This window comes from Topomyia yanbarensis, chromosome 2 (genome assembly GCF_030247195.1).
Source record: "Topomyia yanbarensis strain Yona2022 chromosome 2, ASM3024719v1, whole genome shotgun sequence".
NCBI classification, from domain to species: Eukaryota; Metazoa; Arthropoda; class Insecta; order Diptera; family Culicidae; genus Topomyia; species Topomyia yanbarensis.
Window position 1 is genome coordinate 343,245,305 of NC_080671.1, and position 27,863 is coordinate 343,273,167.

Consider the following 27,863-nt stretch of genomic DNA (forward strand, 5'->3'; position numbering starts at 1 on the left):
TCTATTGCGCGCTGGTTCGCTCAACACTAGAATATTGCTCTGCTGTTTGGAATCCGTACTGTGTTGGTGTTGACAGAATCGAGGCCATTCAACGCTGGTTCATACGCTTTGCACTCCGACATCTTCCTTAGTAAAACAGATTTCAGCTGCAGAGTTACGAAAACCGTTGTCAGTTAATACAGCTCGACACTCTAAGCATACGGAAGGACTGCTCTCAAGCCCTGTTCGTCTCGGACTTACTGTCTTTCAGAGTGGATTGCCCTACAATACTTGATCACCTGGTTCTTCAAGGCTGCGTTCGAGCGCTACACAATCACTCTCTTCTGCGAGTTTCATTCAGGAGAACCAACTATGGTCGCCAGAGCGCTGTAAGCGGACTCCAACGTTTTTTGACAGTGTGGTGACGGCCTTTGATTTCAACCGGACGAGGAATTCGATTAAAATCTAAAATATTATCTATTCTAAAATGCAATTAGTTTAAGTAACCTCCATTGGGGCAAAAGACTATGTTGGTGAATCTGGAAGCAAGAACGTGGGAGGTATGGGCCTAGAAGCGGCTGGGCCCACCATAAACATATTGCTACTGTCAACGTCTGTACATCATTATAGGGATGCCACCCCCTGGTCAGGAATGATCGACCCCGCGCGAAATTAAAATTTTGTGTGTTATTTCTTGCATCAATATTATTATATACACCGGATTCTGTTTTTGCACGCACTTTTTTTGCACGGTTTTTTTTGCACGACTTTTTTTGCACGGTTTTGCAAAATAATACGATTTTTATGTATAAAATACCTATTTCGATATACAAGTTTAATGATTTGATCATCCCGTGAAAAAAAAACCGTGCAAAAAAAATCCGTGCTATTTCGAGAAACCGTGTAAAAAAATCCGTGTTATTTCGAGAATCCGTGCAAAAAAAATCCGTGTTATTTTAAGAAACCGTGCAAAAAAAATCCGTGTTATTTTGAGAAACCGTGCAAAAAAAATCCGTGTTATTTCGAGAAACCGTGCAAAAAAATGCGTGTTATTTCGAGAAACAGGGCAAAAAAAATTAATAGGCATTTAGTAACGGCAGCTGAAAGTAAATGGCATTGGATATTTGCAATGCAAATGGGAATGATCTGCCAATGTGTAAAAATCGCGTATTTTTCAATTTTAGGAAATGAGTTGTTATTCAAAATTCAAGTTGAAAATCAATAATGTTGGGCAATGGTTTTTATAGGATTGTATGCTTTTTAGATATCATCAAATAATATTCCGATTCATATATCACATCGCATTGGCAATGGAGCAATTGGTATATGGCCAAGTTCCCCCGGGTAGTGCAACTACACAAAGTATATTAATTTTGCTTGTTCAGTTCTATAAGCTAGAAACTGATAGCGGAGATTTTAATATGCAGGGATACGCAATACGTATTGTTTGGTCTGAGTAGATAACGATTGATGTTTCTTTTTACCAACCAATTAGTGATCTCTGATTAAATAGAGCTTTCAAAGAGTTAGGGACAGGCACAAGTCTATTTTTTACTGAGATGGGACAAGTTGGTGCTGGACCTGTGGCCTTCGTCTGGTCCCGATCAGAATGAAATAACAAGATTATAACAGAACACAATTTTTGTAACATATTGTGTTATAAATTAGGTCTCGTTAGTAGTTAAAATAACTGAAATTTCTAACAAGTAACAATGCGAGATATAGTTTTGAAATATTTCTGTTATGTGTTTCTGATCGGGGTATGATCCATTCTCGTTGGTACGGATGTGTTCATGACTGGTTTGTGGATGAGTGGTCCTACTTACAAGTGAATTGATCACTTCGCTTGGGTGGAGATATATGTGAATTCTGCTAGCTGTCGTGCTTGGATATGTTAGCTGGTTCCAAAAAGATGTGCAGGACTGGCACCTATGAGAATGTTGATTGTTTCACTCGAGCTTTGGTTCTTGGAAATAACAAATCGCTTCCTCGGTGTGATATGTTCGAGTTGAATGCTCAGTGGTATAAATGTGCATTCGGTTCGAGCAGATTGAGTCATTTGGAGGATTGGTGGTCTCCGAGAGCAGATGCGAATAACTCTGAAGTATCCAATAAAGGGAGATTGTATCTGTGGAACTGAAAAATATTGTCACTACTCTAGCTTATTGGTACATCATAACAACTACCAATATCGACTATTTAGAACAGAAATTTTCAAATTCTGTTGTAAGATCGAGAAGAAATATAGCACAGTTGTAGTGAATAAAGTATTTGCGAATAAGGGCCAATACTGCTGGCATCCTTTATCATATTTATTAATAGTCGATTGATCCGCTTCAGACCTAGGAGACGAATGAAAAGAATAGGAACAAGACAAAAGGCGGTTCTAATTCTAAATTGGTTTAGTATAGATACAGACGACTCAAACGCACTGAGAGGAAATTTTTTTCAGAATTAGACAAATTAGAGGACATCACACTTTTTGAGACACACATGCACAAAACTTTATCGTCCTCCTAAAGATTGGTGTTTAATTGGCAGATAGTCGCCATTTTCTACGATTTTGCAAAGTTTGCCTCGCGGGACGGACCGATATCCACCCAGGCACAGGTTGCAATCGTTAAAAAAACTAGATTCGCTAAGTGTAAAGTAGCGAATTTTCAGCTTTTCAGGAAAGAATTTTTCATCAAAGTGCAGTTTTGGAAATTTTAATTGCAAAGAAGAGGTCTGTCAACATTACAAAATGGCAATTGCTGCCGCTTATCAGGAAAGAGTATTTAATTAAGTAAAAGCCAATCAATAGGCCGTTGAAAATTGACAATTTCTGACATTTCAATTGCGCAAGAGAGTCTTTGTATCAAAATGATTTTTTTTCTTTTCATGAAAATTCTTTTAATGAGAAGATAACCATTTACATGCAAAAATCGCAAAAAATGACAATTTTGATATTGTTGTCCCAGAATCGAACAATGTTTCTTACCAAACTGTATATGACCGCATACTGTTCGAAAGGTCTAGTTTTCTTCGTTCAAAAAATGTTACAAAACCGAAAATCGGCTGAAAATGACAACGTAGCTAATTTTGTTGTGGAAAAGGTCCCAAAAAATGTTTTTTGCTTCAAAATTTCGTGTGCACATTACTTTGTATCGCATTTGCTATACTAGTTCATTTTAAAAATTTTAAATCGCTGTAGCACAGTGTAATCTACAAAAAGTTAACAAACTCTAAATAGTTGAAACATTTTACCATTTTAACTATTGCTTTTCAACGGACAATAACTTCTTTTAACGAATAAAAAAACATTTTTCTAAAAAAAACCTCCTCGAAAAATTGAAAAACTTCTACTGGGCACATTGACAGCCTCCTTGTGCATTTAAAATGTCCAACAGTATTCATTTTTAAATACGATAACCAAATAGCTGTTAATAAAAAAATCAGATTTTTTTACACGGTTTCTCAAAATAACACGGATTTTTTTTGCACGGTTTCTCAAAATAGCACGTATTTTTTTGCACGGTTTCTCGAAATAACACGGATTTTTTTTGCACGGTTTCTCAAAATAACACGGATTTTTTTTACACGGTTTCTCGAAATAGCACGGATTTTTTTGCACGGTTTCTCGAAATAGCACGGATTTTTTTTACACGGTTTCTCGAAATAACACGGATTTTTTTTTACACGGTTTTTTTTGCACGGAACGCATCCCCCGTGCAAAAAAAGAATTTGGTGTATGCAACTATTAAAATTTTGTATATTATTTCTCGCATCAATATTATTATATATACAACATATTAATGTTAATAGTTTAGTTAATAGTTAATAGGAAAAATTTCATAAAATTGCTTCTGGTTCACTTCGGGTCCATTAATTTTTCTTGGATCGGCTTCAAATTTTACAGGTGCTTTTTCTAGGCTTAGGAAACTTTTTCAGCCCGGCGCTATTCTAAATCGAGTGATGTTGCAAAAATGGCTAGGCTATTGTCCCCCTTTTTGTCGGCCTAAAATAAACCAAGGGGTTGATAAAAACGGGTTTGAATTTTCAACGATGGGATACCACACACGAAAAGGTTTCATGTGTGGAGTATGCTATACCAGCACTTCGATCGAACCCTGTCTCAAGTCACAAGAAAACTATGTTTTAAATTGCCCCCTCCGAAGCAATATCCTGACTACGGGCTGCCTTGCAAAAAGGTGCCGAAAAGACCAACCGCAGACTATATCTCCCAAAGAAAATATAAAAATTTTAATCGTTCTCATTAATTTGGCAAGACAAACGACCGACAGTAAATAATAGTACTATAATAGAAGCAACTGGAAGTACTCTGTAGCAAACATGGACATAGATTCCTCTGTATTCGCTACTTCTCTTTTACTTTTTTCTGATCGCGTAATGAATGAGTAAACTGAAACAAGTTTTGTTGCTCCTACTTTCTCCACCTCAGAGTAAAAAACGAGCTTGACCAAACCTAATCTTTCAAATAAATTCTCACAGTCGCTCAGTCAATCTTATCACATCATTCCCGCAAGTCGCTTTGCGTATCAATATCAACAATGAAACGAACATTCATACAGTACGAGCCTACGATTTGTTATAACAAACCGGCAGCAGCAATCGTTTCACCAAAATGCTACGAAGCCAAACGATCGGCCGCCTTGGACGGTTCCCTGGTGCATGAGCTGGTCGTCCCCAGAAAATCTGCCGGAACGTGGAAAATGTTGATGAATGATCTGTGTCGAGTCACTCTTAACGAGGGTCCTCAGGTAGGCGATTTAAACATGTGGAACCTGCAGAATCCACGAGAGCACTTCTACTCCGGAAAGACGCGTCAACTGCACGCATCTCACCTGAAAGCAGGTGATCGGCTTTGGAGCTGTTTACCACATCTACGTCCGATGGCCACCTTTGTCGCAGATTCGTTGGCCGATTATGGCATCGATAAGGATGGAGGTGCCCTACACGATGTCATTGGGACGAGGTGTGATGATTATACGTTCAAGTTGATAACCGGTCGCGATCGTTTCGGCAGCTGCCATAGCTATCTACGCGAAGCCATTAAGGAACACGGTCTGGATGAGTCGTATGTACACGATGTGTGGAATATTTTCATGTGCACAGGATTTACAAGGGTGGAGGTTCCTCATGTAAAATTCGTACGTTGAAATGATGAACTCGTTTGTTTCAGGATACTCATCAATATTTCTGCAAACCTAGTCCAGCTCGGAAGGGAGATTACATTGAATTTGTAGCAGAAATGGATCTTTTGGTAGCCCTCAGTGCTTGTCCTCAAGGTAACAACTCACATAGCAGAGGGACATTTATAATTGAAGAGCCTTGTTTTTTTGCAGGAGATGTCTCTATAGTGGTGGGTGAGGAAGTACCCGATAATAAATGTTTTCCATTGAAGGTGCAAGTTTACCGACCGTGATCAGAATCTCTTGCAGATTTATAATACCGTATTGACAAAATAGTGACAAAATATATTTTTATTTAATCTTTTCTCAGTTCATCGTATATATTGTCACGACTTTCATCGCAATTTCGAAAGAACGTAACGAAGGAAAACTCATTGTTGCATCCTGAGATCAGATCTGATCGGATGACAGAAAAGACTATCTCCCGTTGATACTTTTCATAATTTATTGTTATTTTAACTCTAAACGGGACTAAACTAGTAACACAATTTGTTGCCGAAATAGCATTCTGGTATTGATTCTGTTATTTTAGTTTGATCGAGGAGCTGGGCACAATTAATATTTCGATAAAAAAAATAGATTTTAAGAGGCTTCCAAACAAGAGTTCCAAAACCTGCCCCAATTTTGAATCGGACCTCTGAAACGATCGTATATTGATAAATAAGTAAGTAGAAATTAATCGAAAGCCAATTACTTGAACTTTTAGTTTGCGAAAATAAACAATATTGATGGTTCGGTGCCAGGGATCGCATTATACCAGATTTATCTGGCTCAGCCAGAGTTTTTTGCAGCTTCTAGACAAAAAGACCAACCTCTCATTCTGCCAGATTTTTAAATTATATAAGTGGTTACGCACAAATTTTAGAAATTTGGGTCATATTTTCCCAAATTTAACAAAAAATCGATTGATACACGTTCTATGAAGACTAAAATCTCTCTCAAATTTCGATGACTATGAGGTCGCTATCAAGTGACAGATTTTGCCGGACAATTTTAGTTGAATTACCAGATTTTCTTTGCAAAATAGTGACAACCCTGCGGAACCAGTTCCTAAATACGGAAACATTTCAAAATGGCCATCTCAAATTAAAATGCTCATAACAAAAATTTTCTGAAATGTAGCAACTCTCAAGATAATTTAAATTTTGTTTTAACAGCACAATTATTTTGTTTTATTACGATCGTTTCATAAGTTATTCGCGTTTCTCCATTAATTACAACAGGTTTGTCAAATGCCCCATAAAATTCCCCATAACTTTCCCTTTGACATCAAGGCGATATATTAAACCATTTGAAAGCTGCACGAAAACAATAAAATATTATTCAACCATAGGGTCTGATGATTAAACTATATAGTAGAATCATATTTTGGTTGTTTTCATGTAGCTTTCAAATCGTTAACAGTATCGCCTTGATGACAAAGCGAAAATTACAAAAAAAAATTATGAGACTTTTGAAAAACCTATTGTTGTTAATGGAGACACGCGAATAACTTATGAAAAGGACGTAACACAACAAAATAATTGTTTTTGTTAAAACAAAAATTAAAATATCTGGAAAACTACTAAATTTTTGAATTTATTTGTTATGACAATTTTGATTTGAATTAGTATCATATTTAAAAAAAATGTATTTTTGACTGCAAATAGTATGAATTATAAAAATATGTCAAAAGTTCTTGTTAGGAAATTTTTTTTATTGGAACCTTTTCCATGATCCAAATACACTTAAAAAGTTTGTTTTACGTCTTTAAAACGATAAACATTAGTTTGTGGACATTGTATGATGGGGAAAAGCGAATAATTTTTAAAGAGAAGATAATTACACGAATTGTTTTTGTTTGAGCGAAATCCCAGATATCTCGAAAACTTTTTGACTTGAGATGATACTTAGAATCATATTCTGGAATAAAATTACAGTTCCACAGGTCGGACTCGATTATCCGGGGATTTGAAAAAAAATCCCACCCCGGATAATCGAATCAAACTTTTTTTTGCGTTATTTCATGAATTTAAGCTTCATTCGTGGAGAAATTGGAAATAAAATGACCAGGGCAAATTTTCCTATTATGGTAAATTATGGTAAATATATATTTTGGCCCTAGTCGATTTTTCAGACTTTCAGGGTGTGATTTGCATTTTCAGTTGGTTTTCATTTATTATTCATATTGGTAACGAGTTAAAGATATGTATCAGTTGTTTATAGCTATTTGTACAAGAATTCTAAGATAAACTTTTTAATAAGGTGTGTCTTTTGCAATACAAGTCAAACTCGATTACCCAGGGCTTAGATTTTCCGAGATAACTGATTCGATTACTCGAATACCAGAAAAAATAAAGTTAGTAAGTAAACTGGGGGTCGTCTGTTTCTTGGCTCCAGTTTAATTTACGTGGAGTGTCACATAGCACAGCTAACATGTCTAGTCATTCTAATTAGAAGAGTGCGTGTTGCGCACCCACAAAGAGATCCTTGTCCTTGTCCTTGTAGCATCATTTAGTAGACCAATACTGGATTGTCAGGTAATAACTACGCGTGTAGTCTTCGCAAACTGTCCCACTCATACTTGTCACTAGCGAAGGACTACCAGGTTCCCGGGCGTCTCAGCGAGAAGTACTGCTGGCGCCCTCTTTACATAGCCTATCATCCATCTTTGCTTGAGCTACACTAGAATTGAAATCACCTCCAGTGACAACCGGGTCTCTTTTCAGAATCTCGTTAACCGTTTCTTGACCAACTTTTTTCTACCGCGTATAGGGTCCCAAAACTATTTTTCATTAAAACTGTTGGCATCAAGAAACACGAAAAAAACCTGGTTTAAGAAAGATAGGTGCTTCTTTTGCAGCTGCTCAATATTTACCTTCCGATCTAGTCCAATTGCATAAAAAAGGTAATTGAGGGCAATCTATATTAGAAAGTTTTAGCAGTTTTCAATAATATTCCCAGGCTAAGAAAATATTCCAAAATTTTATTTTCGCCATTAACAGAAACTATCCCTGGCAGCACTGCTTCAGCGGAACCCAATCAGATTAATTGTAATAACTTCCGTTCTAATGCTAATATTTATAACTTTTAGTGCTCAAATGAAAGATCTTAGTCGCAGTTATTAGCCTTACTTGACGTTGTGTAAACCAAAAGTTATAGTCATATAGAAACATGGTTGTTCATCAACCAGAAGGGCACGAACGGGTTAAAGATTCTATTGAAATTCTGAGAAATCACTTACTGAAGGGGATAATGGGAGAAGAGCAATATTGTTTCTGTCAAAGTCCACTGGAATTCAAAGCAGGATATTCATCAGAACATTACACCGGATTCCAATGATAATAGGACCATGATTCTGTCAGTATCCGGAATAAAGCATAATCTTCAACGGAATTCTATGTTGAGAAAGATTCCACTAGACATTTAAGAAGCTTTTCTCTAGAACCCTGCATCAAAATTTAGAGAAAAAGCCGTATAAATACGGATAAATATTGAATCGAAGTTCTGAAATAGATTCCATTGGGATGCTAAGAAAACTTCTATCAGAATCTTGAAAAGTATCCCAAACAGAATCCTGAGAAGCATGTCATCATTATCCCAAGAGATAGCCAGAAACCGACCGAGCAATGTAGGTACAGTACATTGCCTGTGGCCTACAGTAACCGATGTATTACGAGAAAAATGTACTTTTAGTGTAAAATTAAAAAGTTGCATTTTTGGGAATATTGACATTAAAAACTTTTCACTTTTTTGGAATCCCTAAACAAATCTTAAAAAAAATATCTCGCTGATTGATTCTAGTGCAAACAGTACCAGAGATATAATCCGAAGAAAAACATTTTTTAAACAATTTGTTGAAATTAACCGTTATGTGTCCAACAAAAAACACCTATAACAGGGCCAACGAGGGTACCAGGGTACCCACAAATTAAAATAACTATGGCTTCCTTTAACCGATTTTGACACTTTTAGATGTTTTAGATGCTGGAACTCGTCCACTTTTGGATTCTGTAACATTGAACCCAATGAATGGATCTGGTTCTTGGTAATCCGAATTTTCTGGAGTAATGTTCCAGTACTAGGGTATGATTTGTAAATTTAAATAATGCCCTAGCAAAATGAGTATCAAAACTCTTCAAATTGTCTCGGAAGTCTGTTATTTATTGTTGCGGGATCCTATGGTAGTTTGAAAAATGGAATTGGAATGGAATGGCCATTCACGGCCCTACGGGAGCCTGCTCCGGAATGTCTGTTTCGGGGTGAAATCACCAAATGGTTCCAATACCACGAGGTACAGCCTATTGATGCTATGTCAAGAATTTTGATACCTATATTGCTAGTATTCCATTGAAATTCACAAATAGTATCCAAGCACTGGAACATGCTTCCGGAAATCCGGATTCCCGGGAACCGGTTGGAATAACCCGATTCAGTTTTACCAAGTCTAAAAGTGGATGAGTTCTTGAATCCAAAACACCCAAAAGCATCAAAATCGGTTGGAAATCACCTTAGTTATTGGCATTTCAGTTTTGAGGGTACCCGGGTATCCACGTCGGCCTATGACATAGTAAAAAATTCAGGATCCCCTCCTCACTCCCTTCTTACTATATCAAAAACATTATTATCACAAAAGCTTGACTTAGTGAAGTTCTAAGATGTCACAAAGTTTCAATTTCCAGCTACGGATAAAACATCGGAATTTCATTATTTGTAACCTAAAAAGGTATCCGGGTACCGCGTCGGACACATAACGGTTAAGAGTGTTCCCATGGACTGAGGGGCTGTTTAAACGACACAACAATTTAGGTTATTATATATTATCTCTAAATGAACAATTTCTTCAAAACTGGTTCCAATCCATGATGGTCGATTCCAAGTTTTGTTTTTTTAGGTCACTTTGCGCGGAATAACCCATATATAAGCTATTTTTGAGGTAGGTTAAAATTTGAGAGGAGGTTAACCGTAGACCCCCTAATTGCCCGAAAAAAACGTTCTATTGACTGCAATGATCGAATTAGCACTATAATAAGACATTATAGTTGAAATTTGATTTTTTTTCAAAACACCCGGATAATCGAATCATTTTCCCCGGATAATCGAATCCCCGGATAATCGAGTCCGACCTGTATCTGTCAATTAGTATGAAATTTAAAAATATGTATACACTGATAGAATATATTCGTAAATCGCTATGCATTAGTTTCGTACAGATAATTTTCATAAAATATACGAATTTTTCGTACATATTATGAATCGTTCGTAGTTCTATTGTAACACATTTATATTTTATTACGAGTTTTTCGTGAAAACCACGAAACGACTTTCGTTGGCTGAACTAAATAAGCAAAATTTACGAAAACTTTCGTTCATCAAACGGCCATGTCTTCGTACCACAATAAAATCGATTTGGCCACATCGATTTTTTTAAATAAAAAAAATCTATGTTGTCAAACATCGATCCCGAAAGATCGACTGAAAACAATAAGAGGATAATAATAACGAACACTTTTCTAAAATGAACGAAATGAATTCGTGCGACCAACGAAGTCGTTCGTAATATACACAAACATTTATTGAAATAAACGAATGATTTCATTTCATTCACGAAAAATAATGTCGTTAACAAATAATGTCGAAAAATAATGTCGCCATGTACACTAGATTAGCAAAAGTTACTAAAATTTTGGTTCATCAAGCGTCCATTTCTTCACACCACAATCTTTTTAGTCCTTAATAATGATGAGCAAGTTAAAATAGAATCGAATTTGCCAGATCGACCTTTTTAATTAATAAAAAATCGGTGCTGTCAAACATTGATCCTAAAAGATCGAATGCGACAAACGAAACCGTTTGTAATATACATAAACGATTATTAAAATACACGAAACATTTCGTTTTGTTCACGAAAAATAATGTCGTTAACGACGATTACATTCGTGCAATGTAAACTAAATAAGTAAAATTCACAAAAAATTTGATTCATCAAGCGGCCATTTCTTCGTACCACAGTAAAATCGATTTGGCCACATCGATTTTTTTAAATAAAAAAAACGATGTTGTCAAACATCGATCCCAAATGATCGACTGAAAACAATAAGAGGCTAATAATACGAAAACTTTTCTAAGATGTACAAAATGAATTCGTGCGACCAACGAAATCGTTTGTAATTTACACAACCGTTTATTAAAATAAACGAAACATTTCGTTTCATTCCCGAATAATAATGCCGTTTTCAACAATAACATTCATGTAATGTACACTGAATATGTAATATTTACGAAAACTTTCGTTCATCAAGCGGCCATTACTTCACACCACAAGCTTTTTAGTGATGAATAGAAGGGAGCAGGTTGAATTAAAATCGATTTTGCCAGATCGATCCTTTTAGTTAGTTGAAAAATCGTTGTTGTCAAACATCGATCCTAAAATATCGATTGAAAAAATAATATGTTAATGAATGCGAAAACTTTCCTAAGACGAACGAAATGAAATCGTGCGACCAACGAAATCGTTCATCATATACATAAACATTTATTGAAATACACGAAACATTTCGTTTCGTTCACGAAAAATAATGTCGTTATCAACGATTACATTCGTGCAATGTAAAGTAAATAAGTAAAATTTACGAAAACTTTCGTTCATCAAACGGCCATGTCTTCGTACCACAATAAAATCGATTTGGCCGCATCGATTTTTTTAAATAAAAAAAATCTATGTTGTCAAACATCGATTCCAAAAGATCGATTGAAAACACTAAGAGGATAATAAATACGAACACATTTCTAAGATAAACGAAATGAATTCGTGCGACTAACGAAATCGTTCGTAATATACACACACGTTTATTAAAATAAACAAAACATTTCGTTTCATTCACGAAAAATAATGTTGTTATCAACGATAACATTCGTGCAGTATAGATTAAACGTGTAAAATTTACGAAAGATTTCGTTCGCCAAGCGGCCATTCTTCTTCATGAAATGAACGAAACCTACTATTTAGAATGCACGAAAATACTTCGTTGCAGAAAACGACGAATGAATTCGTGCATTTTATGATCGATTTCATTATATTTAAGAATTTATATTATCAGTGTAAAGTTGTCGCGAGAAGAATTTTTTTACCGATAAGTTCTCCATCATGCAATTACATTCAAAATATTTGTTTTCTTTTTAGATTTTTGCTGACAAATTAGAAAAATTAAAAAAAATGCCTTTTTTGTAATTTAATTTTTTGCATATTTTTTTGTTTTTGTGAAAAATGACAAAACATTTTTTCAGCATATATTTGCTTCGTACAGAAGTATTCACAAAGCCGTAGCGTGCGGTTGGCCAGGTTGGCCCCCGACAAAGGCGTCAACCTTATGGGGGCGCTAAAATCTTGATCTGCTTTATAAAGGAGGTGGGGTTAAGTCATAAAATAAGTCAGAGTAGGAGTATTATTCCCAGGTACACATAAAATTATTGTTTGAAAGTCGAACTAAAAATGAATGCCAAGGCAAACAGCAAAAAGGCGCATAACACTGAGACTCTATCAAAGGCGCCAGAGGACTACGCTACGGTCCTGTTAGTACAGAATAAACATGGAACAAGACAAAGACTTCAAATTTCAACAAAAATAGCGAAAATTTTACCAAACTTTTTCCGCTCGTTTTCTCAGTTTCATAGGAACAAGGGGAACGGAAATGTGGCCATGGACAATAAAGCAGGCCGCCTTCATAAAGCTGTAGCAAAGATCGTAGAGTAAGCTAGATCAATTACACTAGTTTACAAAATAAAAAGAAAAATCTGAACTTCAATATTCGAGCACCATTTCTGATGTAAAATTTCGTGCTAAATCCGAAAATGAGGTCCAAAAAATTTACAGTAGAACAGTTTTCGTGTTACAGTATAAAAATGAATTTCACCTGTAAAATAAAAAGTGCGTTCAGTAAAATACAATTTTCTTCGGTTGTAGTGCATCGATATGAAATATTATAATGGTGAATTAAAGGTAATTGAATTCACTTTTGATCGTTAGAACGTTTTGTTTCAGTATGACTACTGGCTCTGGCGTTATTTACGAATTTATTGAACTTTTTCTTAATTGTTCGTCGTTTTTTGAAGAAAAATGAGCGTTTGGTCAATATTTTGGGCAAGATAAAGCAATCCTAAAAGATATATTTTTATGGGAACTTAAAGCCTACTAATAACCAATGAAAATAGGCACTTATTAGCTTTAATCGGACGGAAATTTCGAAAGTTATTCTATTTTAGTACAATGGAGATTTTTGTGTTTCTCTGGGTCAATTTATTGAACCGCGTCGATTCCAATTTTTTCTAGGGCTTGTGTCATAATATATGAGGTACTCTTTGTCAGAAATCTTTTAAACAAGTAAATGAAAGATTTTTGAAAGATTTTAATGTAGGGTAATATTCGAACTCGTTTATCCAAATGATTCAAGACTTCTGATAACAATAATTTCAGACTCAATGAAATTATAAGTCTTCGAATGATTGGTATGCAATACTGCTTGTAATATTTACAAGTGTATTACATAAAATAACACTCTTATAATACAAATTTTGTTGTAAACTAATTCCTCACATGTCATAGAATTCGTTTTTTTTTGAAACGCTAGCTGCTCAACTGGGTTTTGTACAATGTTAATACAAACTATACGAATCCGTAGAAATATGTGATACTACATACGTCAAGTATTATAAAATTAATAATATGTAAAACTTTTAATTTGTTTTAATTCGTGTTTTAAAATTATGTAGGACATCGAACAAGACTTATTTTAGGTTTAAAATTTCAAAATCGGATCATCAGAATAATTTGAAGAACGTAGAATATTTGGCTTAGATGTTCTACATAATATATTGTAGTATATTGAAGTTTTGTGAACCAGTACAGTAAAATCGATACACCGTGTAAGCCAATGTGAATCCAATATAATTTCAAATTATAAACTTCAAGACGTTTGAATAACGTAAAATAAATTGTTAGTACAACAAAACGTGACGAATTCGGTGGATAAGTCATCATTCGTGAAGCTAGCGTCCGAATTTAACATTTTTCACCGTCATAAGCTTCCGATGTGTGTATCAAGGCGTTGTGGAGCGTGCAGCTTACAACCTATTTTGAGCATATACGACTCTGTATGACACATTTAAATGTTATGCGTATTTTTTAATGCCAAATTTTTAATAACATTACTCCACTGAGCCTGTAATTATTGTAATCAGAAGTCTTGAATCATTTGGATAAACGAGTTCGAATATTACCCCACATTAAATTCTCTCAAAATTCTTCAATTTACTTGTTTAACAGAATTCTGACAGAGTATCTCTCATATATTATGAAACAAACCCTAGAAAAAACTGGAATCGAGACGGTTCAATAAGTTGAACCAGAGATACTCAAAAATCTCCATTCTACAAAAAATTGAATAACTTTCACAATTTCCATCCGATTTAACCCAATAAGTGCTTATTTTTATTGGTTATTAGCAGGTTTTAATTTCCCATAAAAATATAATTTTTAGGATCGCTTTATCTTACCCAAAAAATTGATCAAACGCTCATTTTTCTTCAAAAAACGACGAACAATTAAGAAAAAGTTCAATAAATTCGTAAATAACGCCAGAACCAGTAGTCGCACTAAAACAAAATGTTCTAACCATCGAAAGTGAATTCAATTACCTTTAATTCAACATTATAATATTTCATATCGATGCACTACAACCGAAGATATTTGGATTTTACTGAATGTACTTTTTATTTTAAATGTAAAATTCATTTTTTCACTGTAACTCGAAAACTGTTCCACTGTAAATTTTTTGGTCATCTTTTTCGGATTCAGCACGAAATTGTACATTGAAAATGACCACCAGTTTATTTTGGTTCAAAAAATGCTGTAAACTAGGGTTATCATCGAGAAGATGAACTCATGCAGTACCATGAAAATTGAAGTCTCCTCTATGTCGGGAGGAGTTCCGAAATATCACAAAGGTGCCAGCTCCCAACCTAGTGGATCAATCCTGCACTAAGTTGAATCTCTGGTTGAAATGTCACATGTCCTGTTTGCTTCGGATTTGTGGTAGAGCTTTTACGTACTAGTATATTTAGTGACATCTCAAGAGAGAAAAAAATGTTACAAAGACACATTTGCTTGTAATTAGTGTAATTGCATACATGACGCGCGGCACAAATAGCCGCCCATGCGATACCGACGATTCTTGTCGAAGACGCAGAGCAGTCTCGCCAAAGGTCACCCGATACTAGTTTGAAGGGACACCCTATTTTGTCGCGTCCAGTGCGATTGTAACTCAAAGTCTTCGCTCACCGCAGCAAGGGGTCATTGAAACAGACAATCCCGCTCCTCAGTAGATCCACGCATGCCAAGTTCGAATCGATAACTAAACCATCGATCTCAACTTTATGAGCGGGAATGTAAACGCGTTAATTATTCATGAAAGTCTTGTCGCCAGTAACGTCATTTGTTTGTTTAAGACAAAATATCACAATTCTGAGCTTATCTAGGCGAACTTTCGAGATATCTGGCACAGCTGAACATTTCTGCGTCTTGCGGAATATTAGATTACTTCGTGGATCTTTAATCCGAAAGAACAACGGATAGGTCAAGCTCAGACTCTTTAGCGACGAATCTTGTTCGACATTCATTTTAGGGTCATTTGGGTCAATTCAGGAGAGTTGGTTCGTCCGATATTTTCCGAAGTTTCCCTATAGTATATAATGTGTTTTATGGATAATCGAAGTCAAAGCTTCACATAGTCATTTCTTCTGTACAGTTAAGTGTTAATAGGTGTGAATATCGTAAGAATAGATAGATTATACGTAGTGATTTTTTCATCACATTCTGATAACTTTTCAATAGACTTTTCTACGGCTCATGTACGTATACGGCACATGACACAAACACTACATCACTTGCTGGTGGAAAATAATAAACAAAGACGGCAGAATCAAATAGGATTGTTTTCAACCAGGAAGCTGCAGAAGTGTTCGTGAGACCGGGCGACAAGAACTCAATGCACGCGCGTGAATCTAACCGCCAAAAATACACCCGCTCGTTTGCGTAGCGCCATCTATAAATGACTAGTTGATGCAACGATTTTACTGATGATGAAAGAGAATTCTTGCCCCTCAATTATTTATGATCAGGATAAATTGTTTTATATTATTTTTTCAATGTGTATATTTTTTTATCCAAATAATTTTCTTACTGTAAATAAGGCCTAAAGAAGGTAGGTTACATTCATTTTGCACTGAAATGTTGTTGAATAAGCTCCTCATAAATAACCTTTCCTACTAACCCAAAATCCTATTCCTGAAACATCTATGAAAGTAGTATGGGTTCCCTGCACTTTCACAAGTAGGTGTTGAACTAACGTTCCTTCCCTTCCTCGACGATTGTAAGGACGTGGCCAGGTGTACACTGTGATGCTTTTCCACTATGAAGAAAAAGCGGTAATCCCAAATGATTTTTCTTGCGACACTGGTGGATACTTTGTTAAATATTAGCTGATCATTATACAGTCACCCACGATTTGTGCGATCGTATACGCTATGCTATGCTATTTGGGTCAATTCAGGAGAGTTTATTTATACATGGACCTAGAGCCAGACGCAAAGTGAAATCTGAAGAATAGGTAGGAAAAGACAGAAGTCATGAGAGATATAAATTGAAATAAAGGATAGTAAAGGAATGAAGAGGTCATCTATATTCGTACGATATATGGCTAGATTCAACCTATTTTATTAGAAACTGGAACGAAGAATATGTGAAAAAACTTAATCAGCAATAGATCATAAAATCGTCTTTGATTCAATTGCTTGTGCAAAAAGATGGGTGGGTGCTGCCTAGAATATAACAGGAAAGACGTGACGGCCCTTGGACTGGTAATTCAAATCTAATGATATGCACTCTTATCAACAATCCACCAATCAATTCAAAGTTGTCTTCTGAATATACTTGATTTACGGTATTCTACCGGTCTTCATGGTCTTCCTGAAATTTCCAATCGGACACGTCTCAAAGGTAGCTAGAAAAAAATGCAAAAATTGAGCACAATCAAAAAACAATGGTATGAAGCATCGACATCTTGAATTGAGATGGGACTTGAGTTTGTAAATGCAGCTTTTATTTTTTTGTTGTATGCCACATATTTTTAAAAAATCATTGAAATGTCAAAATCTGGTTTCCAAGTTCCATAAAGGTTATCTTTAAAAAATCATAGTGGTAGTATATCTCGACATTTCTTTACATCCTAAGCCATTTAGCATAAAAAATTCGAATCAAATTATTGAATATTCTGAGGGTCCCTTTGTGTTTTTTCACGGGTAAAAATGTTTGCATTTTGGCTGTTTGGACAAACCCTTAATCGTGTCCAATTGAGCTAAAGTGCTGCAAAGAGACATTTTTCGAGGTGCTAATGCTGTTGAGGTGCGTCTGGTTATTAAAGTCGATGGTCACCTGTTTATCATACATGCCATTGGCACCCTAATATACAGTCTTCTGAATGGATGCTTCTTCCGTCGCCTTGAAACACCTAGCGTCAACTGATTTCATAAATATACAGTAAAAGATTTGTGGCTGGAATTTATATGAAATGAACGATAGTCAAAAATGAATTAAGTAAGGAGTAGGTGGGCCATTTCCATGTACACAAATCATTATTTGAAGGTCGAACTAAAAGAAAGAAAGCCACAGTAAACACCAAAGGGGCGCCCAACTGAAGGGCGCCAGAAGACCACGCCACGGCTCTGAGTATTCATTCCCTGTAAATCGTTCTCAGATAGTTATGCTGTTTAAAATACAGTAATCGAACTTTTTTTTAAGGTTCTGCATGCAGAAACGTCTACAACATTTTGAAAAATTGCTTTTGTATCAAAATATTGCAATTGTCATAGAAAATCAAACCGAACTGCAAAATTTCGTTCGAATCGGAAATGGTCATTTTTTGCGGTCAGCCGGTTTCCCATGGAATCCCTCTTTAGTCTTAATAAAATTCAATAAACGCTTTCGTATATTCGTATATATTAATTTTTTTAAATAGTAAAGCCCTAGTTGAGATTTTTTTAAATCTTTGACAAACAAATTGGCACAAAGCAAATGTAACGTACCGTGTCAAACTAGCAAACTGAATGAAAAAAGTTGTTGACCGAATGTACCGAATCAACTTTTCAGAATTAAATTCTCGCCTAGGAAACCTTAAATCATTACTGAGAACCGATTTTTTTTATTTTATGGCACTTTAAAACAGTGTATCAAAACCATTTGCAATTACAATTATTAAAATCTTCTCCGGTTGCTTTAGGTTCATATAATAGATAAACTTATATTGAGTTGCACCTTTCCCACTATGGAGAAGCGGTATTTATCAACAACATTTAGTTATGTGTGCTTTCTAAGTATGTATACAAACACACCTCAATTTTCACAAAACTCTTTTCCTTCCAAAAGAATTTATGGAAAGCAGCACCCATTTTGCTTCATAATGCGGGTAACTTTATTAATATTAAGTTGTTTCATTAAAACTCGTTTAATGCAAAAAATTAAACCAATAGATTGCATTCCATTTTCATTCATATACCAATTAAAAGGGGTTTTTGTAGAAAGCCTTTTCGCCTCAATAGTTGATACTGAAAAATTTACACGATTTTTACTTGGATTATTGACTGATAAATTTTCCGTGCATGGATAAAAGAAGTCAGCTCTCTTATTATTTCTTGATTTTGTTGGGGGGGAAATGCGATGATGGATTTAAATACTTTCGTAAGATGTATATGAGCCGCCTATAACATGTTATTCTCGTTACAGTTCAGCACCCCAATTGTAAGAAATGAATGCGTTTGCATAACGTGGTAACTATGCGCAATGTGATTGCTAAGTTGCAACATACTTACACGTATGCAACAGTCGAAAAAACTATGTTTTCAATTATGGTTTTTTACATTTTCAACTAAAACGAAACCATATCGCAAAAAATCATTGAAATATATCCTGGATTTACGACCAACGACAGTCACCGTTAAGTCCACGATCAGCTATAAAAACGGTTCATTGCTGCTTAGCAAGCTATAACAAAGCAACAGGCGAAACAGGTCAAAGACAGACAACTGAAACGTCAACACGCTGCGCTGCCCCTCGATCGCTGAAGCAACCAAAATCACCGTCTGTCAAAATCGCGATACGTGTGCGGTGCGCTGATGGTGTGTGCGCTGGTTGGCAGTGATGTTGTGAGTGAACGAAAAGTAGTGAAAGTGGTGAAAGATTTTTTCCCCTGGCCAGACTAGCGCTAAAAATTTCAACTCCGACCTTTACCAGCCGCCTGAGACAGAACTAAGCTGAGCTGACCGACGATCCGCAGCATAACAATGGCGACCCGTGGCGGTCCTATGGTCCTCGGAACCGACGGTGCCGATTTCGAGCACAGGCAGCGTGTGGCCGCACATTACCAAATCAGGTTAAATTTTTTTTTTCTTTCGAAGCTAGCTAGGGCTTAATTAAGCTACGTATCTAAATAGTGTCTCGGGGGTTCAATTATGATTTGTGCTACGGAGTGTCGCTGAAAACGTGTGAGTTTGCTATTGATTATCAATAGCCATTCATAGAGGTAATGGCTTGAATTGCTCGCGTAAAAATAGACAACCGAGGCTCATGGAAAGTCAAAGGGAAGGATACTTTGGCATAGGCTGAAGGTGACAGCATTGTTACGTTTCGATAAAGGAAATCTCGCAGAAGTATGTAGGAAATTGATAGCGAAGTGTAGATGTCAAACGGAAAAGTTGCTATAATTTTTCGCTCGCTTTTAACCACTACCACTACTAAGCAAGTGGTGGTACCCGGTGGATCGTGTATGCGTTGTATTTTGCCGTGGTATGTTTAGAAGAGCGCGGGTAGAATTTGGGTAGCTTGTTTTGTTTACAGCTGGTACAACATAGAAAGGGGTGCGCGCTTACCATATAGCATAGTTGCTTAAGGTGGCAGTTCGGTTTGTTTGTGAAATGTCGAGCGCGCAAATGCTTTGTGGTGTGCTTTTGGTTCAAAATTACATTATGAGCATAGAAAATACATTTTTATGATTATTGAATAGCACGGAGTATTTAATTATGACTGGGATGCTAAAAATCCAAAGTTTTAAACCTAACCACGAGCTTTAAAATAAGTTATAGCCTATATGAAAATATACTGTCTTGCATATCTTTTGCGAAAATTAAATTCTGGGGAGGCAAACGTGATTGCTAAATTTAGCTGACAATAAATATTAATGCATTTAACAAATAACTTCGACATAAAACAGAACATGCAGTTCATTGTTTTAGTTTCAAACTGGAACCGGTTTAATAATATTATGCTTACACTACAGAATTATAACACGTTATAATTAGCAACAAGAAAAATGTCACCAAGATACCGCTAAAACCCGTTTCAACTGATAGTGCGAACGTTGTATAATACTATGTTCACACTACAGAGTTAAAACACGTTATAATACAGTGAAAACCCGTTTTTATTAGTTCCTTGATGAATTTTAGGCTGATAAAACAGGAACATTGACAAAATCGGGACATATATTTTTAAGAAACCGAAGCTTTTCTTTAAACCCTAGATATAGCCTCATAACCTTTTCTGATTATTTAGCTTAAATTTCTCTTAAGGAGCTCTGACAGTGCAAAATTTTACAAAAAAATGCATTTTTCGGATCTCTAAGATAAGGAAATTATGCTCAAGAAAGGATTTACTCGAATTCAACTTGGTTCGTCTGCTAGAGCCCATCAAACTACCAACTATCAATTTTCATATGGGGCTGATGAAATCGGGTCAAAAAGCTGATAAAATCGGGGGCGGATAAAATCGGGTCTTTACTGTAATTGGCAACAAGAAAAACGTCATCAAAATAGCGTTAAAACAGTTTTAACTCATAGTGTGAACATAGTATAATACAAATTTACAAAAAATAATCCCATTTGTTCGGTCATTAGTCTATTCAAAAAATACTTGACCTAAAGATTGTTTACCTAAGTTCATTAGTACATTATTGAAAATTTAATTGGAAAATGAAATTTCATATTTCGTGGAGAAACTGCATATTCCCGGTGGCGAACCTTGGCTTCCTCATCACAGTTCTAAATATGGAGCTTTTCTTTTGAATATATTTTCTGGTCGGACCATATTTTTACTAGATGGATCAGCTAAATAATGTCAATCAGCTAGTGAGATGCTTGATTAATTGAAATAATAGATTACTGTTAAATGACCTTCAATAACTTATGTTTTAATGGGGAGGATGCATAGCAAAATGTGACATGTGGGAACAGGAGAGTGAGCTAAAACGCGAGTCGATAGTAGTGATAGATAAAATTCATTTGCACGCTCTTTTAAAGATAGATAAGAATGACATACTAACTTGGTACAAACAATTAGAAAGTCTAAAAGGTGCAGGGAATGAAGAACAGTCCTGTTTTACTCGCTTACACGACATGGAAGCAGGAGCCCAGTTGTTCAATTCTTAGCTTCTGCCCACGGATGCCACACGGCCTCAAGGTTGGCTTTTACCGGAGCAAGATAATAGTGCTATCCTCTTCCTAGTGGACACCAGTCCCGTAGAGTTGAAGCATTTTGTACTAGAAAGTAAGACATTGCTTGCCGTTAGCATACCAATTTTTTAAATTACTACTGTATCCTGGAGGTTCTATTCAAGTTGGAAACAATCTAACGGCTCCATTTCCCCCACAGAGCTCCACATAAACGCTAGCATAATCGGTAACTCCAAAATAAACGTAAGTCTTGTTAAAATAAAAGAAGGAATCGATTCACATTATTGTTTCCTTTCGTTAACATTATTTATTAGAAAATTGCTATAAAAACAAGCTTATAACCAAACATTTGAGATAATATATGGCCAGCGCTGTATCTATCGGATGGTGATGGTTCTTGTAATCTCTGCCTTAGAAAGAAAAACCACCAGTTAATTCCAATGTTATTTCCTTTTCCAGTGCACTCAACAAAGCTCGGTTAAAATACTGCATTTTCTTTCACTACCTGCTGTTTTTCGTAATGCTAGTCAAACTCTCCGCCGACATCTTGGATCGCCTGGACATTTTCATACTGGAGATCGAAGAACTTCAAATCCCCCCACCGCTGTGGTGGGAATACTTCTGGTGTCTGTCGGTGTTTCTCTCCTTCGTCGGTCTGTCGGCGGCCCGTCGCAACCGTATAAATGACATGAAAAAATACATGGTCGGTATCAGCACGATCGCCTTCGCTCCACTTCTTTACTGCATTATCTACTACCTGAACGACGTGATGGAGTACATGAGCTTGGAGCAGGACGTCCAGCTGGAAGACACGGATATCTTCGTCTGGCAGGTAATTGTTAGTACCAATTTGCATGTTAATCCAAACGAATCGGATCGCACTAATCGGTATTCCAAATTTTGCTCTTCTAATCCATGCACTATTGCTTTGGTTTTCTGCTTTACTTGCTTTATCGCACCCATCTAGGGATATCCATACGGACTACTGTGGTACGGATTCGTGTTGCTGGCACTTCAAGTGCACTTCTTCTCGCTGTACTTTGCCTGGAACCTCATAAAGGCCTGGAGGGTTCGCGGTACGCTCAAAAAGGCAGAATAGGATAGATCGACTAACGATGGCAGATCAAACACTTAAAGACAATATATTCGATAAAACAAATGTACGTCAAGCTACTGTCTAGCTGTTCTCCACCGGCACGATATTAAATAATCAGATTGCTTCTTCGATGTGCAGAAAACAAACATTTATGCAGTCAAATTTCCACGTGATTAGATCAGTTCCACTGTAGCGTTTATGTCCTAATGATTGGTAATTTCAAAGTAGGTGTCGGATAAAAATAAACGGTCATCACGCTCCTTCGAAGGAGATAAGTGAACTGTTGCAGCTCATGTTGGTATCAGAAAGGCTCATTTTTACTATTAGTGTCGCATATAACTAGGCATTATTTTTCATCGATGTAGTAGAACAGGTAAAATATTAACGGGTTTAAAAATCACTGCAATGTTAAATTAGAAGTAAATTCGTTAAACTTACAAAATGTTTACCAGTTCAACCATTGTAATAGTTCTTCTTGCAATACTGTACATGTTTATCAGTTTACGATACCAGCTCTTTGTAAAAATTCTTGAATATACCAACCTACCCTACAGACAAAAAGGAAAATTAACAAAGACGAACTACAGAAAGGCTGCCACAAGACCTAAAATAAGGGAATTTGTCCCACTTTCAGTTTTCATTTTCGTATTTTGATTTTAGAAACTACTAACGATGCAATACAAAACGAGGAAGGCGTTCGTTGGATAGGCCTCTCTACGTGCGCTCACGATAAGCAAACCCAGCGTTAAACGAAGAGCTCAATTTATTTGATATTTACAAAATTCACCGCAAACGGTATGAACAGGAGAGAATCGTTACTTATACAGTTACTTTTTATACGCCCAAAAAGAGCTTGAATAGAGCAGTTGAATAACAGAGAAATCCTTATTGTTAATGACAAGAAAAGCCGCACTAAAACGGACTTGAACGAAATATTGTTAACCCCCCCATGAGTACTTCGAACGATGATGTAAACCTGGGCGGTGTGTGTGAATTTACAGGAATACATATTTTAATGGCTAGAAAAATGACACAAAGAGGCGATAACAGACACAATTTACATTGAAAAGCAAAATAATATTTATTGTGAGTAATGTTATTCAAACTATTCTTATGAAAACGGCAAAAACGATTAAAACTTCAAGAGGGAGGACAAATAAAGTCGTTGAATGTGAACACGGAGACCTGGAAGTAGTAGTTTATTGACTGGATGAAAAATTGAGAAGATCCATTGCAGAAGCTTACCTTGATTTGACAGCAGCACTAACTTCTATATTTTTCATCTGTCAGTGGCGTGATCTTCATCTAATTTTTTTTTTTGAAACATCTTCCTTAACATGTTCGGGAATGACTCAATCTCCGCTTACAAAGCTATTGTAAGGATTTTTTGTTAGTGGAAACTTTTGTTAGTGGAAACTTTTTTGTGGCTGCCCCTGCTTGCTCTACATGTTACAAATTGTCTGAATCCAATGTAGTTGGAAGCGAGTTGTTCGTGTGACCACTTGTGTCGTCCCAACCGGGTAGTACATTAGGGGAGAGTCAGGACACTTGATCCTTGGATATATTTGATTCCCTTGTCATATCTCATAATCTATACGCATAAAGTTATCACAATATTAAAAGAAAATAAAATATTTGGTCATTTATGATGTTTAATAAAACAATCTGATGTATTACATTTGGTTTGGAAAAGTTATATAATATTTTAGAAAATATGTGTTCAAATCCATCTCGAAGATCTTTTTACAAATTTTTTGAGCAGTATGTGATCGTCGATGTAAATATATTTGAATATTTTTCAAGTACGACTACTTTTTAAGAGCTTTTGTCTAGAAAAACACGTTTTTCTAATAAAAAGTTTCACAACACATACAAAAAAAATAAATTTTGTTCACCTCATACAACAGGTATCTTTGTTCCCTGTAACACTGGGTACTCTTGATCCCTATAGTTAGTTCTCTCAAACACTTTCGAAATGTATAAAAATAGAAAAAAAAAATCATTTCCATAATGTACCTAGCACAATTAATTGATCTAAAATGTTTTTTTGTGAACAAATATGGTATAAGTTATTAAAGATTGGAAAAGCAAGTTAAACAGCACGGATTTGCCTCAAATATTTGACTTGACTTTCTACCGTGGTTAAAATTTGTTGTGCATATAAAAAGTTAGTCTTATTAATTAATTTGTCAGGATAAGTGATTAGCTGAACTTTCGTGCCTAAAAGTCATAGTGTGCTTTGCTTCTTTAGCCCTAGTAGGCGGGGGATCAAGTTACCACACGTTTTTACAAAAACCTCGTTTTGACATGATTTTCAAAACTGTTCATATTACTGACAGGATATAGTATTCGGATTTAAACATTATTCATAGCTCTTACAATACGAATTGACTACAAGCTGGAGAACTTTGCAATTAAAATTTTTATTTCATTGAAAAGTTGAGAAAAAACAAAAGTGGGATCAAGGGTACCCACTCTCCCCTATTAGCTGTGCGCAGCTGAGGATCCGTTTGGGACAGGTATGCTACATCTCGCGAGGCGTCATAAGATGCCTTCCGAAATATCGCTCCCTTCGAAGAAATAGTACTGCACAATGACAGAGAATATGTTCCGAGCTCTCGGGCTCGTAATTACAGAATTGACAATTGTCATCTTGACTTTTGCCATTTTTTCAGATGATACTTAGCAGGACAATGTCCCGTAAATAAAACTTGTGATTATACGTAATTCTTTTCGTTTTAGATCCATTAGCTCTCGTTGTATCCGAACGTATGAATTTCTTAGCTTGTCGAGCGCCTTCTACATTACGCCAGTTGTTTAATAATTGGTCTCTTGCCCGAGCCGAAATGATGCACTCCTAAACCAGTTTGGGCTCATATTTCGATGACCTTAATGACAACAGTGCTGCTTGGCTGTCCGAGAAGATTGCGATTTTTGCCTGTCTGTAGTTTCGTTTCCTACAGACCTCCGAGTAGGTATATATTGTATATACCTCTGCCTGAAAAACACTTTTCCATTGATATCGCTTCTTTAATTCTTAGTAAGTAGACTCCCGAGCCAGTCAGCTCACCCATTTTAGAACCATCCGTATAGAATGATGTTGTACCTTGAGGTAGTATGGGTCCCCAACATCACATATCTGACGATCCACTATGTGGACCTCATATGAAATATCGAAGTCCGGATTAGTGTCCATTTTATCTTGAATTGTAGTCAAGACAGGGTTTAGTTTGAGTTCCTTTATTATACTCAGGTGACCATTTAAATCCCCATCAAATAGTGATTTATCCTGTATCGTGTCCACTCTCAGAGAGCCATGTCTCGTCTCCCCCATAACATGTTTGTGCAATGAAGGTAAATGAAGCATGGCTTCCATGGCTGTAATGGGTGTTGATTTCATAGCGCCTGTTATAGAGAGGCACGCTAGCCTCTGAACACTAGTTAGATTAGCTTGGGTGGTCTTTTGCTTAACTTTGGGACACCACACAATGGAGGAATAATAGTCAAGGTCTGACGATGCTCGTGTACGACTAATAAGCCAACCTCGGTTTGAGACCCTAAATTTTCTCGAAGAGTTTACTGAACGCCCAGAGTGCAGTTGATGCTTTATTAACGGTGCGAGTTCCAATTCTGTTCTTTTTGCCTTTCTCAATAGAAAGGTATTGCAATTGCTCTGAAAACCGACTTTTTAACGGAGGGCCGAGTGACATATACCATTCGATTCAGTTCGTCGAGTTCGGCAAATGTCTGTGTGTGTATGTATGTATGTGTGTGTATGTGCGTATGTGTGTGTGTATGTGACCAAAAATGTCACTCGTTTTTCTCAGAGATGGCTGAACCGATTTTGACAAACTTAGTCTCAAATGAAAGGTGCAACGTTCCCATAGGCTGCTATTGAATTTCTAATGGATCCGACTTCCGGTTCCGGAATTACAGGGTGATGAGTACGAACACGCAGAAAATGTCGATTTTAATAAATTCTGCAATGAATGTATAAAGGTGAATTTTTTTCCAAAATTTGACCACAACTGCTTCGATTTGTAGTATTAGGTCACTAACATCCATTCAAAGTCTATTTGGCCACATTGGCCACCATCATCGGTTCCGGAAGCCCCGGCGGAAGTATCTAAATTCAGAATAACAGTCACATCGGTTTCTCGGAGATGGCTAGACCGATTCGACTAAGCTTGGCCTCAAATGAAAGGTATTGCGTCCCCGCAAATGGCTATTTAATTTCATCTCGATCCGACTTCCGGTTCCGGAGTTACAGGTTGTGGCGTGCGATCACATAGCAAATTGTGATTCAAACCGATACTCCGATGAAAGCAAAAAAGGTAAAAATTTCGCTAAAATGTCTCTCAAACAACTTAAATTTGCTGTTCTAGGTCACCGACGGCCAACCAAACTTTCGTTGACTACATTGACCACCATAGACGGTTCCGGAAGTGCCCGGGAAAAGCGGCCATCTTTCAAAATTTACGAACTCACATCAGTTTCCCGAAAATGGTTGGGCCGATTTTCACAAACTTAGTCCCAAATGATAGCTATAATATCCCCATAGATGTCAATAAAATTTCTCACGGATCGCTTATATGGGTCCGGAAATATAGACTAAATCATCCGGTCACATATGAAATTCCCATATAAACCGGAACTCAAATTTTTTTTCGAAGGGGGGACCTCATGAAATTTCAGAAATCGAATTCGTATTTTTGATGCCAAACATCTTTAAAATGCATGAAACGTCGAGATTTTAGGTTATCTCGAATTTTTTTTTCTAAAAATCGACTTTTTGGGACTTTGCCGATTTCGCACCTTTTTTCAGTTCAATATTACCGTAGCTGTTTTTTCTTTTTCAAAATTTTAGAACTCGAATAATGATTTATTTTCCTGTATATAGTCGTCATGTGATGTATAATAATAAAATGTAATATATGCATTTAAAAGCTTTTAATGAATATAAACAACGCACACATTCTCGTGATTCATGATTGAGAAAGGCACAATTGCACCGCTAGGTGGATTAAAATAGGTTTTTATCTAGAAAAACTCCTAGCTGTTTC

General features: G+C 36.3%; 2 protein-coding genes across 3 annotated transcripts; both read left to right on the forward strand.

Annotated features, from left to right (window-relative positions):
• The first annotated feature begins 4,438 nt into the window (after positions 1-4,438).
• LOC131681396 (uncharacterized) lies at positions 4,439-5,480 on the forward strand. Its single transcript, XM_058962152.1, has 3 exons — positions 4,439-5,105; positions 5,162-5,267; positions 5,325-5,480. The coding sequence occupies exons 1-3, from the start codon at positions 4,530-4,532 to the stop codon at positions 5,402-5,404; spliced, it is 762 nt and encodes a 253-aa protein (XP_058818135.1). The 5' UTR covers positions 4,439-4,529; the 3' UTR covers positions 5,405-5,480.
• Positions 5,481-19,324: 13,844 nt separating this feature from the next.
• Positions 19,325-23,991, forward strand: LOC131684115 (protein jagunal). Of its 2 annotated transcripts, none has more exons than XM_058966682.1 (3): positions 19,325-19,630; positions 22,164-22,536; positions 22,672-23,991. In XM_058966682.1, the coding sequence occupies exons 1-3, from the start codon at positions 19,542-19,544 to the stop codon at positions 22,801-22,803; spliced, it is 594 nt and encodes a 197-aa protein (XP_058822665.1). In that variant the 5' UTR covers positions 19,325-19,541; the 3' UTR covers positions 22,804-23,991. The 2 variants fall into 2 exon arrangements, with proteins under 2 accessions (XP_058822665.1, XP_058822664.1); XM_058966681.1 differs by having other exon boundaries at positions 19,326-19,630; positions 22,164-22,542.
• Positions 23,992-27,863: the final 3,872 nt, after the last annotated feature.